Raw genomic sequence first — 19,502 nt, 5'->3', positions numbered from 1 at the left:
AGCTGTTGCAGAAGTGACTGTTTCTTTCAGTTTAAGCTCTGTGGGAAAAAAAGTAACCTGCACTGCTGTTGGCCAGAGGCCCCTCGGTGTTTATGCTCTGGGCGCTGATTGAATCTGCTAGAAATTTTTAGTCTCAGAATGGGAGCATGGAAGGTACAGACCTCTATACTGAGACCCTATTCAAAACCTGTGAGCAGTTAATTTTCCTGAACTTCCCAGGTACTACTCAGGTAGTGAATAAGTGTTTAGCTAGTTGTAATATTGATTCCTGTTTAATTTACCTGTTATTGTTGTTGGTTACACCTTTTATTGTTCACTGTCCAGTGTTCTATTTTTCCATGATAATAAATCAATTCATTTATTAGCTCTGTTTGTTCTGGACTGACTAAGAATCCTGGTGGTATGTGTTTTGGTCTGTAACTGCTTTCTGGGAACTGTAGGACCCTTGAGACTGTGGCCCCAGTATCCTTAGAAACCATCTTGCAGACGGGAGACTCACCCAGTGGCAAGTGGGACCCAGCAGGTGGGTGGAAGGGTATGCCAGTGTAGAGCACATGCGCAGGTGGTAGGGGGCCTGAGCAGTGCTGGGACAGACCCTTTAGTTGGCCACAGAGTTAACCCCCCCCCAGGTGGGCTCTAGGTGTTTCGTGACACCTTGGTTCACAGCCCACTGCACTAACCATAAGGCTACTCCTTCCCCTCCTTCCTACTGACCCGGACTGGCCATAGTCAGTATCAATGTACCATGGTGGGTCAGAGGACAGGTCTATCTTAGGTTCTTATATAGGTACAGCAGAGTGAAAACTTCACAGCCACCCACATACTGGGCCACCACAGAACAGGTGCACTAGGGGAGCAGCAGTGCCAGCTTCACACCCACCTATCCTTACATACTAACCCATTGCAGAACAGGTGCACTAGAGGAGCAGCAGTGCAAGCTTCACACCCACCTATACTTCTATACTGACCCACTGCAGAACAGGTGCACCAGGGGAGCAGCAGTGCAAGCTTCACACCTACCTATACTTCCATACTGACCCATCACTGAACAGGTGCACTAGGGGAGCAGCAATGCAAGCCTTCACACCCACCTATACTTCCATACTGACCCATCGCAGAACAGGTGCACTAGGGGAGCAGCAATGCAAGCCTTCACACCCACCTATACTTCTATACTGACCCACTGCAGAACAGGTGCACCAGGGGAGCAGCAGTGCAAGCTTCACACCCACCTATAGTCCATACTGACACATCATAAAACAGGTGCACTAGGGGAGCAGCAGTGCAAGCTTCACACCCATTCACACTTCCATACTGACCCACCGCAGAACAGGTACAGCAGGTGTCGTTCATAAACTGAGACAGCAGCTCGTTCCCAGGTAACAGATATTACTCTTGCTCTAAGCAAGGTACTGATGTCACAGAAATAAAGTTCTGTGACCTGCTCTGGGGACCCTTTCCCACAGTGAGCTCTGCCTGAATGTGCTCTTAATCCCTGTGCTCACCATGCTCATCCTGAAAAGCAGCATCAATATCATGGGGCACCCCTCGCCAGTCTGCCAAGTTGCGTGGGTATACACTGTCCACCAGACCATGGCTTGGGCTGAAGCGCCAGTAGCTGGCTCCCTTGAAGAAATAAATCTTCTTAGTCTTCTCTGTCCCCCACATGAAGGCTGCCTGGATGTGGGACACAGACAGTCCCAGCTCCGAGATGTTCACAGGGCCGGCAAGCTTCCGTTCTCCATCATACATCCAGTATTTAGAGCCTAGCAAGGGAGAGACCATGAGGCACATGAAGGATGGAGGAATTTTTCATAGAAAAAGAAACTCTGGAACAAGAGTCATGCCAGGAGTAAATGGATGCTCACCTGCTGAGAAAGCTCCTTTGCAAAATTCCCCTCCCGTGTACAGGAAAAGGTGCTTGGGCCATCCCAGTAAAGTTCATATGGGAAATGTATTTCTCCATGGAGAGCTAAGATCCCACAGCCATATATATGATATCACCATATGTGTGGCTGTTGGATCCTGCTGTCCACAGAGTACATGTTACAGGTATGCAACTTTGTTCTTTAACTCCCTGTGCCTAAGTCCAAGCTGGAGTTTGTATTTGTATATTTTTTCAGTATTTTTGTATCCCTGTTCCTTTCACATGTCTAAAACTTCCTGGGATATTTCCATTTGAAAATGAGTATTTATACCCATAGGGGCTTCAAGCTCATCTCCTCAAAGGGGGGGAGGGGGCACAGGGGAGTTGCTGCCCCTGTGCATGAGGCTGGAGGGGCGGCAACTGGGAGGTAGCAGGAGGATGACTTCATTACTGAGATACTGTTGAGGCAGTGAGACCAGCAGAAGTGGGAATCACCAAAACAATCACAGAAATGAAGCCTGTTGGAGCAGACACACAGGGAATTGGTAAGGACAGGGGAGGGGAGGCAGGTTAAAGAAATGTGCTGGATTTAGATATGCAGCTGCACCTGTCCATTTACCCAGATGACAGATGCTCCAAAGGGTTAGATGAAATTGTAGACCTGTAGGGAGCAGTGATAGTACAGCTACCTTAGGTCCACAGTGAAAGATGAAAATGTTGACCAGCAGAGGGGGCAGCACGCTTTGCTGTGCTTTGGGATATAACTGCAGGAAGGAGGGCAGTCACTACTTTGGACAGCAGGACATCCTAACTGCACTTCCCAGCTAGCAGCTAGAAGGATAAAGTTTCTTTGAATGACAGCTGGGAGACATCCTTAATGCAGAGGACAGTGGTAAGGACAATCAAGAGTAATAACCAGAGTTAGAAGAATGTAGACAGGGCAGTAGAACACATTCAATGGGCCAAATGATTTTTGTCTATTAACATCAAGTCTGGGTATTACATTACAAAGGAGGAATGGTATGTGCTGTGTGCTTTTACTGTTGGGGGGGGGGGATGGGGGGGTGGGCTCAGAGACAGGAAGAGGAAGAAAGAGTAATCTGGTTATACTGATCTCCTGTAAAATCTCTGGACAGTAAGGGATGCAGACACTGTTTCGTAGTTCATGGTTTATAAGTTCTGTATTGATGGTAATGGACATGTTCTTTGGACCCCTAAATACCACCCCCCCCCCCCATCCTCTGTCTTTAATCTAATTCTCCTGAGATACTGAAGGGAGGATGGGAGCTGCGCTGCGGCAGGATGAAATTCTCATTCTCTGACTACACAGACTGATTAATTGTTCTCATGACTGCTCCCAAGAACTATGGTAAACAACTGAGAAACCACAGAAAGTGGGAATAAATCAAGTCAGCTCCTTTCAAAGAGTCTGATCGAACATGCTAGCTTTATGCAGAATGTGTATAAGAAAGATTTAAGTGAAAAAGGAAAACAAAGACCGGGCCTATGATACCACAGCGCTTCTCTTCTCCTAGCTGCCAAGAAAATTCTCTGCTGCCTTAACTTGTCTGCGCTTGCTTTCCCAGACAAAGCTTCCTCTTACTGTCCTCTGTCTGCTCACCTTGAAAGAACCAAATCTTCCCAGCTGCATCCTCAAAGGCAGCGTCGATATGTTCTGGGATTCCCTGCCAGTGGCGTGATGCCAGGGTGGGGTAACCAGCTTGCAGTTTCCCATTCCGTAGCCTCCATACCAGTTGGGCCTTGAAAAAGAACAGTTCCCCCCGAATCATGGACACAGCTTCAAAATCTGTGTCACAGGTGCTGGGCTGCATAGAGCAAAGAGAACACGCATTGGCACCAGTACCCACAGCATGGCTTGCATAGAGCATGTGTTAGCACCACAGTTGATAAAGCAATATGCTAGTACATGTATTAGTCTTGGGAAAAAAATGGATTTCCTGTGGGCTGTGACACCTTTTATTTGTATAAGATAAGAATTATCTCTAAAGATGGTGATCTTTGTGAGCTTTCTAGACCTGTGATGGATCGTGCTGTCTACCTTCAAAATCTTCTGAACCTAGAAGCAGAAGCTGGTGAGATCAGTGACCTTATATAAAGCAGGAACAGCAGCACCGCTCACAATCAGCAGAAAGCCACTTGGAGCTGAACATCTTTGCAGGCTCTCTGGGACAGCTACTATTCTACAATTCTTATCTTACCATATAATTGTGATTCTTATGTTGATGTCACAGAGAAACCTACTTCTCTAGCTCATCACCTTATTGCTAAGACACCATCTCCCTTACCTAAATTCTACTGCTTGAGGGTTACTTGTAACAGAGCTACCATAAAATGTCTGTAGGTCTGTTGCTAACCTGGTTGCTGCGGAGCTGTGGCTGCTTTGCGCTCACCTCCATTCTGGGAATCTCATTGGTTTCAAAGTCTGGTTGGTGCTGATCTAGTGCTGGGGTGGGGCTGGGCTTCCCATAGAGATGCTGGATTCCTTTCCTGTCGTCTTCGCTCAAGCTCAGGGGATAGCGGAAGGAGTAGAATGGGGACATGAGAGACTTGGAAACAGATGAATGTTGCAGGCCCAGGACGTGTCCAAACTCATGGGCAGCCACCTGCAGGAGGTCTGTGCCTGCAGCAGTACAAAAGGCAGTCTATGGCAGAATCTCATAGAAATCACAAGAGACAGGGTACAGATACACACATTGAGAACACAGATGTGCAGGAAATTTCTACATTTACTCACATCTGGGGTAGGAGTTAGGGCAGGGATAAACAATGTGCATAGATTTGTTATGTGGTATATTTTAAAATAATAATACAAATATCCACAGAAAAAGGAAGGGCAGTGCGTGCAGGCACTTTAGGTAAAGTTGAAGCTATGTGGTTAGTTTGAAAATTGCTCTCGGGGAGGATAATATTCAAAGGCATTTCCACAGATAAAGCAGTGCTTTCCAGGCAGAAATGGCCACTTAGAAAATCAACTGCAGTGTATAAGCAGGTCTGACAAACATGTAACAGGTTGTATACCCGGACGTTTACCTGCTGTTTGAAGTGGTGTTTTTGAAGATGAAGGTGGAAAACTTTCACTTACACATCTACTTTTCAAAATCTTAGTGTATGCACAGAATTTTACTCATAACATGTGTGTACATGTGTGAGTGGATTCCCTGGGATGATTTTCAAAGTAGAGGTGCCTGCATACTTTTGCTATGAAAATCCAAGAAACTGAACACAGAGACACATATATATTCCACTTTTCACCTGTGTACAGAGTTATACAATTCCTCCTTCAATGAGTTAGTTTCAACATCTGCTATATCCTACATGTCTTGTTATGACCTTAAAGCTTCCAAACAGGTAGAAAAAGCTACAGTCAAAGCCAGAAGGATGCTTGGGTACATAAAGAGAGGCATGACCAGCAGGAAAAAGGAGGTGATAGTGCCATTGTAGTGAGGCCCCATTTGGAGTACTGCATGCAGTTCTGGAGACCGCACCTATATAAACAGGATGGAGTTGGTCCAGAGGGCAGCTACAAAATTAGTAAGTGGTGTTGAACGCAAAAATTATAGGGACAGGTTTATAAACCTCAACATGTATAAGCTGGAAAAGAGGAGGGAGCGAGGAGACATGATAGAGACGTTTAAATATTTCAAGGGCATTTATGTACAGGAAGAGAGCCTTTTTCAACTGAAGGAGAGATGTGGAATGAGGGGGCATATGACAAAGTTAAGAGGGAATAGGCGTAGGAGTAATATAAGGAAGTACTATTTCACAGAAATGGTGGTGGAGACGTGGAATGGCCTCCTGGTGGAGGTTGTGGAGACGAGGACTGTTTCTAAGGACAAGGTGCTGGAAGTAAACCAATGCCCCCTTCTCCTCCTGATGAGTTGAAAGAAGCCAGTGCAGAAAGGAAGGAATGCATTTGAATAGCAAAACCTGTTGCAGGAGCACTCAACAGACATATTTCCTGCCTGCTTCAATGTAGACTGGATTTCCCTGGACATAGCCTCCTTTTCAGGGAACTGGTTAAGGGTTCCGGATGTTTTTTTCCAGCCAGCCATTGTGGTCTGACCTTCTTCCCGCCTCCCTCCCCGAACCTACCGTAGCATACCCTGGTGGTCTAGTGGTCTCTTCGGGGCAGGAAAGAACCCCACTCTTTCCTGTCAGCTGCTGCTGATCTCACCATTACCGTTGCTTCTTGAAAATGGTTACCGAGACTTCAAGCAGTAGCCTCGAAAGACTTCGTGGAATTCTTGCGAGGCCATGACTTGAAGTCTTGGCAGCCATGTTCAAGAGGCAGCAGCAAGCAGGTCACAAATGGCTCCTGGCTGGTTAAATCACTTGTTCGGGGATAACCAGTCATATTCAGTGGAACTTAACCAATTCAAAAAAACCCTGCTATTTTGGGGGCATTCCAGGCTCAAAGTCAGCACTTGGCTGGTTAAGTGCTGATAGTAGCTGAAAAGGTAAGGGAAAAAAGGTTAGCCTTCAAACATTACAAGACATCACAGAAAGAGGAAGCCAGGCAAAAATATCTGGAAAAGCTAATTGAAGCTGGAAAAGATGTCAGGAAAGCAAAGAGGGAAATGGAGGAAAAGATAGCCAATATGGTAAAATTGGCGGACAAGACATTTTTTAGATATGTAAGTGAAAGGAGGAAGTGCCACAAATACATTATGAGGCTGAAGGCTGTGGGGCAGGAATATGTACTAATAAGGATAAAGCTGAACTGCTTAACAATTATTTCTGTTCTGTGTTCACGGATGAAAGGCCAGGGGCAGAACCACAGAAAACAAATGCTAATTGGGATGGATGTACGGTAGACCATAAGGGACCTCTTCAAAGCTTCCTTAGAGTCTGGAGTGGTCCCGGAGGACTGGAGAAGGGTGGATGTGGTCCCTGTGCACAAGAGCAGAAGCAAGCAGGAGGTTGCGAATTACAGAAGAGTCAGTCTGACCTCGGTGGTGAGTAAACTAATGGAAACGCTTCTAAAGCGGAGGATTGTGAAGTTTCTCAAATCGAAGGGACTGCAGGACCCGAGGCAGCATGGTTTCACTAGAGGTAGGTTTTATCAGACAAATCTGATTGACTTTTTTGACTGGGTGACCAAGCAGTTGGATATGGGACTGGTGCTAGATGTGGTGTACTTGGATTTTAGCAAACACTTTGACATGGTTCAGCGTAGGCAACTGATAAATAAACTGAATGCCCTCTGTATGGGACCTAAAGTGACTGGCTGGATTAAACACTGGTTAAATGGAAGAAGACAGAGTGTAGTGGGAAATGGAACTTGCTCCAAGGAAAAGGATGTTATCAGTGGTGTAACCACAGGGATCGATCCTTGGGTTGGCTCTTTTTAACATCTTTGTGAGTGATATTGTGAAAAGACTGTCTAGTAAGGTGTGTCTCTTTGCAGATGATACCAAACTCTGTAATCTCTGTAATAGGGTTGACACCCCACAGGGTGTGGACGACATGAGGAAGGATCCAGCAAAGCTTGAAGAATGGTCCAAAAATTGGCAGCTAAGATTGAATGCTAAGAAATGCAGAGTCATACACTTGGGTTACACTAATCCAAGGGAACTGTACATTATAGGGAGTGAAGTGCTTCTGCGTACAAAAGAAGAGTGAGACTTGGGAGAGATTGTGTCTGATAATCTTAAGGTGGCCAAACAGGTGGAAAAGGTGATGGTCAAAGCCAGAAGGATGCTCGGGTGCATAAGGAGAGGGATGACCAGCAGGAAAAAAAAGAGGTGATAGCGCCCTTGTAAAGTCTCTGGTGGGGCCCCATTTAGAGTACTGTGTGCAATTTTGGAGACCGCACCTACAGAAAGATATAAACAGGATGGAGTCGGTCCAGAGGGTGTCTACAAAATTGGTTAGCGGTCTCCGCCAGGCTTATGAACCTCAAGATGTATACGCTGGAGGAGAGAGGGGATATGATAGAGACGTTTAAATACCTCCGTGGCATTAATGTACAGGAGGGGACCTTTTTCAAACGAAGGAAACCTCTGGAATGAGAGGGCATAGGATGAAGTTAAGTGGAAATAAGCTTAGGGGGAATCTAAGAAAATACTTTTTCATGAAAGGGTGGTGGATGCGTGGAATGGCGGAGGTCATTGACATGAAGACTGTGCCGGAATTTAAAAAGTGTGGGACAGGCATGTGGGATCTCAGGAAAAGGAGGAGTTAGTGGTTACCGAGGATGGACTGACTGGATGGGCCATTCGGCCCTTATCTGCAGTCATGCTTCTGTGTTTCTAAGATAATTGCATACATAGGACTGCATAAACGCCAGTCCTATCTTTATACGGTTCGCCATAGCCAGTTAAGTGCTGAATATCACACTTAACCAGCTCTGTAAACCCAGAAATTCAATGCCAGAGTCGAGACACGGTCCAGCATTGAATTTCTAGGTATAACGCCAACAGCGGTCAGCAAAGCAATGAGCACCACTGGCTGAATATTGACTCCTAAATGGGCTTCTCTGTTTTATTGTTAGGACTAGTATAATGCGATGGGCATCTGCTTTGCCTGCAGAAAGGTGCTAGCAAACTAAAAAAAAAAAAAATGGACAGGGACAGAAGGATGATGACATGTACCTAGATCATTACTAATGGTCCAGGTCTCATCATAGTCAAAGTGGACATCTCCTTCACGATGGGTCTTTGGGAAGAATGCGTGAGCCAGGATCCCCCCAGGCCCATCAAATGGTAGGTGGTCACCATGCCAGTACCTGCAAGGGAAGAAGCAAGAATAAGTGTTTTCTGCTCTCATCCAGTATCAAGGCACACAGTCTGGATGCATGTGTGTGTGTGCACACACGCATGAATATTTATTTATTTTTAAAACTTATAACTCGCTTAAAGCCTAAACGGCTACCATAAAAACATACCTAATAAAAATTACAAACAAAATATAGAAGTCAAGACAAATGTTTATATATGTTCCTATATGTGTGTTTTGTGTATAAGTGTATCAGAGCTGCCAAGTTATCTGGTTCCAGGAGGCAGATTTTAAGCCAGTCCTGGATTTCTAACAACTGCATCCTGGTGCAGTATGTATAGGACCTGCAGCACTCATTTCAGTGGGTAGAATTGGAGACTGCAAAGTACTACACCATTGTGGGACATAAGTTCAAACCCAATATTGGCCAAAAGGTCTTCCTCTTGGGACTGGGTAGCTTGACAGCTCTGGTGTAGGTGTGCATATTTTGTATTTATTCAAAAAAGAGGGTGTTTGGGATTTTTCTGTGGGATGAGGTATTGCAGATTCCTGGAGTAATATGGTGCTGTAGGGGGTGACCTGCTAACCCTTCTGCTTTCAGGAACAATTGGAAATGTGTGCTGCTAACAATGGGACCTGAAAAGAGCCTAGTAAAATGTATTAGATTGTTGAAATTTTTGCAGCAGAAAACTGGAACAATTGGTCACTTTTAAACAGTATGTGATAGTTTCCCTCCACATACAAAATGCAGTGCTTCCCTAGCATGAGGAGGTTCACCTCACACATTCACAGTCCTAGTTTCCCCACATTGACCTAATCTGGTATCCTGGAGGGGTAGTTGCTAGAGGGGGGCTTTCTGTGAAGATCTGGTGCAGCAAAACCTCTTCACTGGTCACTGAAAGCGTCTTCTAAGCACTCAGCAAGCCTTGGCAGTCTCTAGTGGTCAATGCATTGAACTGCAGCTAAGACACAATAGTTTTGCCAGGTTCTCTTTCCCTGCAGCCAGATGCACTAACTCCATGGAAAGAACCCTTCCCTTACCGATCCCTTAGCGAATCGGTAAAAACGGGCATGCATGAAGGAAATCGCATGCAAATGAGCTGCTCGCTGTTAGCTCATTTGCATGCAATTTCCTTCCTAAGGAGGGGAAGCCAGTTGGCCAGCCAAGCATGCGCAGAGCAGACAATCGTTATGCTAGCTGCTCTTCGCATGTCCAAGACGGCTTCATACATGTCACAAAAAAAAGGACGTCCCTGATGAGCACTTGGATGTTTTTTTCTTCAGATTTTGTGATGGGCGTCCTTTTTGGACGTGTTTTTCTTATGTGCCCAAAATGACCGCCGCCGGGGAGAATCGGGGATCGGGACGTGCGAGGACGTCCAAATCAAAACTATTTAGACGCCCCTTTCAATTATGCCCCTCCAGGTCTCTCTCAGCCAATCACAGTGCGTTTAGCTGTCACTGGTGTCAGTGCGCTGTGTACTGTGATTGGCTGAGAGAGACCTGGAGGGGCATAATCGAAAGGGACGACCAAATAGTTTTGATTTGGACGTCCTCGCAAGTCCTGATCCCCGATTCTCTCCGGCGGTGGTCATTTCGGGCACGTAAGAAAAACATGTCCAAAAAGGACGCCCATCACAAAATCTGAAGAAAAAAACATCCAAGTGTTTGTCAGGGACATCCTTTTTTTTTTTTTTTTTTTTTGAGTGAAGGATGTCAAAGTGTTAGCACTTGAAAGGACGTCTCTGACGAGCACTTGGATGTATTTTTTTCTTCCAATTTTTGCGATGGGCGTCCTCCTCTGCATGGCCACAGCAGCCCCAATGAGAGGTGCAGACCTCCCGTTAGGTTTTCCATGGTGCATGGGGTCGGAAACGATAGTGCATCGCATCGCATTCACATTATAATAGTAATTAGCTCATTTGCATTCTGTTTTCGTTAGCTGCTACCGTGACAGGAAAATGGCTCAGAGAATCCTTTTGTGCATGTCCCGGTTTACTACTTGTGCGCTAAACTGGCTAGAACCAGTTTAAAAACCATGTTGCTGGCTCGTTAAGTTTAGTGCAAGACAGCACTAAACAAAAGGGCTGGTCCACAAAGGCTTTTCTTACATTTAGCATTTATGGGAAAATGTCTAAGCGAATCAGGCCCTTAACATAGCACAACATGCTTATATGCAATTTCAGCAAAATGTTGCTGCCACTCTGCTGCAGCAAGCACAGAAATGGAGATTCACATTTAAATCCTTTTTCAGGCCTTCCTGTGTGACCCTGTGAAAGTCGCATATGTTTCTGTGCTGAGACATACCATGTGAAATCTTTATCATGCAAATTATGTGGTGTGGCTGTGGTGAGTAATAAATATGGGTCTAATATTTAGCTGGTGGCAACCAGAGTTGTTCCCGGAAATTCAGTGCTGAGCCATATCTGGGCTCCCGCATTGAATTTCCAGGTATACGGGAGCGGTGAAAACATAACTGGTTAAGTGTGATATTCAGCATTTAACCACAGCGGCGTATCGAGGGTGGGTCGATGGGGACGGTCCACCCCAGGTGCATGCTGCAGGAGGGGTGCAGGGAGCAGCTGCACGGCTGTCGGCTCCGCCGGTTCCTTGCTCCCTCTGCTGTTACATCCTGTTCCGGGGCAGAGGGAGCAGGAAACCGGTGGAGCTGACAACCGCATGGCTGCTCCCAGCACCACAGCAGGTAAGAAGAATGCACCTGGGGGGGGGGATGCACAGCAGCGATCCGCCCTGGGTGGCAGCCGACCAGGGAACACTACTGCTTAACCATCTATGGTGAACCACATAAAAATAGGACTGATTTTTATGTGGTTCTATTTATACAGTTACCTTGGGTGGTTAAAGCTGAATATTGCCACTTAACTGGCCAAGTACTGACTCTGCCCCAGGATTGCCCCTGAAAAAGCTGGTTTCGGGTTGGGCACTAATCAGACATTTTCAGTTGCAGCAGGAGCAGATTGACCATTCAGGCAACCGGGCAGTGCCTGAGGGCCCAGAGGCTCTGCTCGGTTGTCCGCCATTGCCACAGCACACTACAGCCCCTCTGGGGCCCTGGTGGTCTAGTAGCCGCTGTCGGGCACCGCTGTGTTTTAAAAATGGCTGCCGAATCTTGCAAGACTGTCGGAGGTCTCGGCAGCCATTTTGAAAAGACAACGCCAGGCAGAGTAGTAGCAGCAGGTGGGCAGGAAAGCGTGGGGTTCTTTCCTGCCCCCAAAGAAGCCACTAGACCAACAGGGCCCTTCAATGTAGGGGGAGCAGTAGTGTGTGGGAGGGCGGTAGGTGTGTGTGGGAGGGCGGCGGTGGTAGCGCGGGCGGTGTGTGTGGGGGGGGGGCCCAGAGTACTCTCACTGTCTAGGGGCCAACAGTACTCTGTCTGCCCCTGAGTTGAACAAATTGGAGAAAATGTTTCTTCACCCAATGCATAATTAAACTCTGGAATTCGTTGCCGGAGAACGTGGTGAAGGTGGTTAGCTTAGCAGAGTTTAAAAAGGGGTTAGACGGTTTCCTAAAGGACAAGTCCATAAACCACTACTAAATGGACTTGGGAAAAATCCACAATTCCAGGAATAACATGTATAGAATGTTTGTACGTTTGGGAAGCTTGCCAGGTGCCCTTGGCCTGGATTGGCCGCTGTCGTGGACAGGATGCTGGGCTTGATGGACCTTTGGTCTTTTCCCAGTGTGGCATTACTTATGTACTTATCCAGTTAGGTGCTGTTGAATATGTCCGGTTAGCCCCAGACAGGTGATTTAAATGGCCAGGAGTCTCTCCTGGTGATTGAAATGGTTTTAAATATCAGGACCACTATTATCTACTTAGGAAGGATACTTTTTAAAGGAGGTCCCACGGATAGAGCAGCACTTCATTTGCAGAAATGGCCTCTTATCAAAGAGCCTACATGATATACAGGTAAATATACGCACATAGGACTAGATTCTATATATTGTGCTGAAACAATTGGTGTGGACAAAATACACATAGTGCTATTTTATAATGTTAGGTGCAGTTTATAGAATATGTGTAGTACTTGAACCTGAGACTAAATTTAGGCACGATCATTTACGCCAACTAAAACCTGGTATAAATGCCTGTGCCATTTGGGAGTATTCTATAATAGTGCGTGTAGTTTCTAGGAATGCCCATGGCCATGTCACCTTTTGATATCAGTGCATTAGAATTTACATGTACCACTTTACAGAATACGCTTAAAAAGTTGCACATGTAAATTTCTAATTATTCGTTATTGGTCAATTATCAGCATCGATTGGTGTAGTACCGGAAGACTGGAGGGTAGCCAATGTTACTCCGATTTTTAAGAAGGGTTCCAGAGGAGATCCGGGAAATTATAGACCGGTGAGTCTGACGTCGGTGCCGGGCAAGATGGTGGAGGCTATTATTAAGAATAAAATTGCAGAGCATATACAAAAACATGGACTGATGAGACAAAGTCAGCACGGATTTAGTGAAGGGAAGTCTTGCCTCACCAATCTAATGCATTTTTTTGAGGGGGTAAGCAAACATGTGGACAATGGGGAGCCGGTTGATATTGTATATCTGGATTTTCAGAAGGCGTTTGACAAAGTGCCGCACGAAAGACTCCTGAAGAAATTGCAGAGTCATGGAATCGGAGGTAGGGTATTATTATGGATTAAGAACTGGTTGAAAGATAGGAAGCAGAGAGTAGGATTGCGTGGCCAGTATTCTCAGTGGAGGAGGGTAGTTAGTGGGGTCCCGCAGGGGTCTGTGCTGGGTCCGTTGCTTTTTAATGTATTTATAAATGACCTAGAGATGGGAATAACTAGTGAGGTAATTAAATTCGCCGATGACACAAAATTATTCAGGGTCGTCAAGTCGCAGGAGGAATGTGAACGATTACAGGAGGACCTTGCGAGACTGGGAGAATGGGCGTGCAAGTGGCAGATGAAGTTCAATGTTGACAAGTGCAAAGTGATGCATGTGGGTAAGAGGAACCCGAATTATAGCTACGTCTTGCAAGGTTCCGCGTTAGGAGTTACGGATCAAGAAAGGGATCTGGGTGTCGTCGTCGATGATACGCTGAAACCTTCTGCTCAGTGTGCTGCTGCGGCTAGGAAAGCGAATAGAATGTTGGGTGTTATTAGGAAGGGTATGGAGTCCAGGTGTGCGGATGTTATAATGCCGTTGTATCGCTCCATGGTGCGACCGCACCTGGAGTATTGTGTTCAGTACTGGTCTCTGTATCTCAAAAAAGATATAGTAGAATTGGAAAAGGTACAGCGAAGGGCGACGAAAATGATAGTGGGGATGGGACGACTTTCCTATGAAGAGAGGCTGAGAAGGCTAGGGCTTTTCAGCTTGGAGAAGAGACGGCTGAGGGGAGATATGATAGAAGTGTATAAAATAATGAGTGGAATGGATCGGGTGGATGTGAAGCGACTGTTCACGCTATCCAAAAATACTAGGACTAGAGGGCATGAGTTGAAGCTACAGTGTGGTAAATTTAAAACGAATCGGAGAAAATTTTTCTTCACCCAACGTGTAATTAGACTCTGGAATTCGTTGCCGGAGAACGTGGTACGAGCGGTTAGCTTGACGGAGTTTAAAAAGGGGTTAGATAGATTCCTAAAGGACAAGTCCATAGACCGCTATTAAATGGACTTGGAAAAATTCCGCATTTTTAGGTATAACTTGTCTGGAATGTTTTTACGTTTGGGGAGCGTGCCAGGTGCCCTTGACCTGGATTGGCCACTGTCGGTGACAGGATGCTGGGCTAGATGGACCTTTGGTCTTTCCCAGTATGGCACTACTTATGTACTAATTAAGTTACACATGCAGTTTGGCCACATTTGCACGCCCAACTTTAGACATCATATATAGAAACTGGGGGGATACAGTCTGTTTACTGGCTGTTTAAGGAAGTGTGTGTGGGTGGGTGGGTGGGGGGGTTGGATATTTAAGCATATATGTGTAATTTACCCAGACAATCTGTGCACTATGATTAGCATATATAAATGTGAGCACATAGTTTTCCTGGAGGTAATTCTCCAAGTGGCTGTACACGTGCAGTTATATAATTAACCCCCTTAAGGCATGGATATCGAGCACAGATGGAAAGTAAAAGGATTACATGTTCTCAAAGTTTAAATTGTTCCATCATTAAGGAAGGGAACAGTTGGGATATTCAATAATTGCAGTGGGGTGATTCTGAAATTTTAGAGGGGGATGCAGCTGGAGTCTCCGAAGGTCAATGACGCTGAAGCGGATAGAGATGAATGACATTGATAAGGAGATGAGGATGTCTCATGTTTGTAATGAAGGTTAGAGGAAAATTTTCCCCTGTCATGGATTTCCCTTGGGAAAAGATTTATCTAATGATTATATATATGTCTTAAGGTATTTTGCTGAGTCAGTCTATTATACGTATTAAGGGGAATTGGTTGCTAAGCGGGGCATTCTGTAAATGGTGCAGAAAACTCAGCAGATAGAAAAAATTGGCATGGAGTGCTATTCTATAAACGACACTGCAGGTTGAGCACTGTTAATAGTGCTCCGCACCGGTATTTATACCAGCTGAAAACAGGAGTAAATGCCTGCAGCCAACTCTTGGCATTCTAGCATGGAACTATTCCAACTTTTCAGAACACCCCTTCCCCTCCTCTGCCCATGCCCCATTTCGAACTGCGCGCTAGGGTATGTAGGCATGCTGGGTTATAGAATAGTGTGCAGGCAGGTGTGCATGCAAATCCCACTTATTGCCAATTAACTGCAATAACTGCTTGTTAATTGCTAGTTAATGGCTCATTAGCTAATTAAGATGTGTTCACATCTTGTATACGCATAGTTTTAAATAAACAAATAAGCACTGGCAATTTTGTCACGGTTATCTTCATTCTATAGACATCTCATACTTAACCACAGTGCTGGAATTTTTCCTATCTTGTATTGCAAGAATAAGAATAAGAACTTTCATTCACAATAAGAAAAAAAAAAGACTACAAATCCCAGCATGCTTCGGTTCAAGTCTTAAAACCCAGAACTGGAATGGCCTAATTGTTAGAGCCCAAATAAGTATCTGTTAATCTCTGGCCAATAAATACAAACTGTCTCTTTTACAAACCAGGATAATTTTTGCCACCAATTGATCTCATTAGTGAATATTTTTTATCTACATATTAAGGAGCACCCTCAGATATTCCCACTGTAATAACTCACAGATAAATCGCTGTGGTTTTTTTGTGGTACAGCACCTCATTCATCGGGTTGTTCCTTATTTTATTTTATCCCAATTCAAGTGCCGTTAGTCTGGTGCAACACAATCCCATATTTTTTGTTTCTCTAAAATAACTCTTTTTGTATATGTGTGCCCAATCCTTCATAAAACTGCTCACTGATAATCTCAGTTTAACAACTATGCGGGAACTGTTGTAAAATGTAACCAATCACTTATCTGAATCGTGTATTGGAATGCCCCGACTGCATCAATATAATCCAATTCAATCCTGCGCCTTCCCCTGAAGACGCCCGACACCGTGGGTTTCACTCTTCTTTTTTCAGGGACTAGGGTTAAGGCGAGCTAGTTCATAACGAATGATAATACCAACTGCAGTCATTCAAGCTTTCCACCTGTGTGAAAGGCGGGGCATTATTCCAATACACGATTCAGATAAGTGATTGGTTATATTTTACAACAGTTCCCGCATGGTTGTTAAGCTGAGATTATCAGTGAGCAGTTTTACGAAGGATTGGGCACACATATACAAAAAGAGTTATTTTAAAGAAACAAAAAATATGGGATTGTGTTGCACCAGACTAACGGCACTTGAATTGGGATAAAATAAAATAAGGAACAACCCGATGAATGAGGTGCTGTACCACAAAAAAACCACAGCGATTTATCTGTGAGTTATTACAGTGGGAATATCTGAGGGTGCTCCTTAATATGTAGATAAAAATAAGGATAAAAAATATTCACTAATGAGATCATTTGGTGGCAAAAATTATCCTGGTTTGTAAAAGAGACTAATTGTTAGAGCAGCAGACTGAGAACCTGAGAAGCCTGGTTCAAATCCCTAATGCCTCAGATACAAACTTGGATTGTGAGCCCTCCAGGGACAGAAAAATACCTACTGTACACTACTTCAATAGCTTTTGGGCTTGTAGACGACATATAAGAAATTAAATAAATAAAATTGAAAAATGGTGAGTGAGCATCGGGTCACACGGTGACCCCAAGCCCTTCATGAAGTGGAACTTTATTTTCTCTATTCATATCTCACCTAGTAAAATCGATAACAATGTCAGCCCGTCCTTCTTGGACTTCAGTGAATGATAACAGAGTCACATCACTCCAGACTTTCAGGGCATCAGCAAGAGTACGTCTCACTTTTACTGTACTGAGCTGCCATGGAAATCTGATAATTCTAAAGAGACACAATGTACATTTGTGTATTACTCCATAACAATAATTCAACATCTTCATTATTTTGGTCATGCAATACCTCCTTCATTACATTTACATTTACCATCAACATTTCATTCATAACAATCATCCTCAACACCTTCATTACTACAATCACCCAATATCTCCATCATTACATTAACCCTCAACAGCTCTATCATAATGGTCATTGTCAACACTACCATTATTAGCGTTATCCAATACCTCCATCATTACATTTACCCTCAATTTCTCTGTCATAACAGTCATTATTAGCACTACCATCATTAAAGTTATCCAACATCCCTATCCTTGCAATTACCCTCAACACCTTATCATAATGGTCATCCTCAACACTACAATCATTACAGTTATCCAACACCTCCATCATTGCATTTACTCTCAACACCTCTGTCATAACAGTCATTCTTAACACTACCATTATTACAGTTACCCAACACCCCTGTCCTTGCAATTACCCTCAACCAGAACCGCCAAGAGACAAAGTTGGACCCAGGGTGAGGAGGGGCCGCCCCCTCTCTCCGCATCACCCCCCCCCCTCTGTGCCCCCACAGTCTACAATTGACATCAAAATCAGAACTGCAGTTTGATCATCACTTGCTGCATCTGCTCTCTCCCTCTGTCTGTCTCCTGCTGTGTGCTGGGACTCAGGTTATTGCAGCTCTGCCGCCACAGGTCCTTCTTCCTGCTGCATCCCCTCCTGCCTATGTGGAAACAGGAATTACTTCACACAGGGAGGAGGCGGAACAAGGCAGGAAGAAGGACCTGGGGCAGCAGAGCTGTGTTAACTTGATAACCTGAGTCCCAGCACACAGGAGGAGGACAGAGACACAGGGAGAGAGTAGATGAAGTGATGGTTAAATTGAAGTCCAACCTTCTGCCTGACTGCCTGCCACCTGGAGGCTGGGATTGGGGGATTCTTGCCCCCCCCTCTCGGTGGCCCTACCCTCAACATCTTATCATAATGGCCACCCTCAACACTTTCATCCTTACAGTCAACCAACATCTCCATCATTACAATTGAGCCCCTGAGAACAAAAGCGGGTCCACTTTGTTATAATGGAAGATATTGGCCAACTAAGCTGTGAGATATACATTTCAGTAAAAGGTACAAGCAATGCCTGAATTGGCTTTAATCTGTACTATAATAAATATAGAATATGCCTTGACAAGACCTTGCTATCAGAGGGATCTCTCGTGGTGGAAGGTCGGTGTAGTGACCTGAAGAAGGCCACACTACAGGCCGCTCATAGGTTGAAAACAACCTGCTTAGATGGGAAGAGACCACTAGAGGGCGCTCTGGCATTGGACAGGATTGAGTTGTCTTGTAGAAGCCACTAGAGGAGCCCTACCTCAGTGATAACCCCCAACCCAAAATAGTTTGTAGGTGGAGGGGTGGATGTTACCCTTTGCTACGTGAGACGGAGAGGGCTCATAGCAGTGGGAAGGAAATAGTTCTCTTTAGGAGGTAAGTCCATGGAGAAGGTTCTGAACTTCTCCAGAACCAGTAGAAGGAGCCCAGGAAAGGTGGGGTTGGTAATGAGCAGCCCTTTAAAAAGGCACTTCCCCCCGGGTGGACTTCAGAAGATGAAGGGAGTCATGCTGAAGGAGGAAGGGATGGCAAGTGGACTCCAGAGAGATGGAACAAGTCAGGCTAGAAACCCCAGGAAACAGACCCCAAAGAAAAAGTCCATAAGGAACTTAAAGACAAAGTACTTACTCAGACTATAATAATAGGAAGGATAAAGAAAACTTGACCCCAGTATGAAGATAACACTAGGTCCTGTAAAGTAAGACTCTGATATTAAAAGCTGGGGGTAGAGAACAGGACTGTAAAGTTAGATTTAATATAAAAGTCCTGTTCAAGGGGTGGTGGTTGTTCTAAACTGTGACCCAGGTGCCCCAGAAAGAGGGCTTAGTTAAATAGTGTTTGATGAACTGTTTGGTGAAAGAAGAATTCCCTTGCAGAGTGGTTAATGAAGCCTATACAAGAGCTAGATAATGCTAGTTGGAGTGGATTTGCTTATTGATTGAGTAATTTGTATATCTGAAGCCAACTAATCCTGTGGTGTATTCCCCAGAAAAGGCACCAAGGGGGCATCACAAGTGTACAATAGCTGCAACCTGATGCCAAGGGACGTCTCAAGGGGGTGTAGAACAGGATGGCTGGTAACTAAGAAGAAGTCAGTCTGAGGGTAAAGAGGACCGCTACCCCTAAGACTAAAGGTATGAGTAGCTATAGCATTTCTTGGATCTTTTTCAAGAGACAAAGCTTTCTGGATGCTTCTTCTGGTAATGATAACAGTTGCACTGAGTACTGAGGTCCCCCAAATTAAGCATGGTCTACTCATAAGCTTGTTTAATGCACTTTCCTACTGAGTATGTGGGTGGAAAGTTCTTAATCTAAAACACCTCCTACTAAAAGGGGAGAATATCAC

At 44.9% G+C, this 19,502-nt stretch overlaps 1 protein-coding gene across 3 annotated transcripts in view; it reads right to left on the bottom strand.

Moving 5' to 3' along the window:
* The window catches only part of MMP11 (matrix metallopeptidase 11), a 50,255-nt gene that overhangs the window by 7,813 nt on the left and 22,940 nt on the right, over window positions 1–19,502 (bottom strand). The window contains exons 3-7 of one of the 3 annotated variants that reach the window (XM_030218478.1): window positions 16,883–17,026; window positions 8,482–8,615; window positions 4,279–4,508; window positions 3,489–3,693; window positions 1,506–1,766 (exon numbers count right to left, since the gene is read on the bottom strand). In XM_030218478.1, the coding sequence (XP_030074338.1) occupies window positions 1,506–1,766; window positions 3,489–3,693; window positions 4,279–4,508; window positions 8,482–8,615; window positions 16,883–17,026 (974 nt within the window). The remainder of the gene's footprint in view (window positions 1–1,505; window positions 1,767–3,488; window positions 3,694–4,278; window positions 4,509–8,481; window positions 8,616–16,882; window positions 17,027–19,502) is intronic. The other 2 variants (XM_030218480.1, XM_030218479.1) reach the window with 2 other exon arrangements.

The sequence above is a fragment of the Microcaecilia unicolor genome, chromosome 11 (assembly GCF_901765095.1).
Source record: "Microcaecilia unicolor chromosome 11, aMicUni1.1, whole genome shotgun sequence".
Lineage (NCBI taxonomy): Eukaryota > Metazoa > Chordata > Amphibia > Gymnophiona > Siphonopidae > Microcaecilia > Microcaecilia unicolor.
The sequence above is the reverse complement of the archived record's forward strand: the minus strand, read 5'-3'. Positions and strand labels throughout refer to the sequence as shown.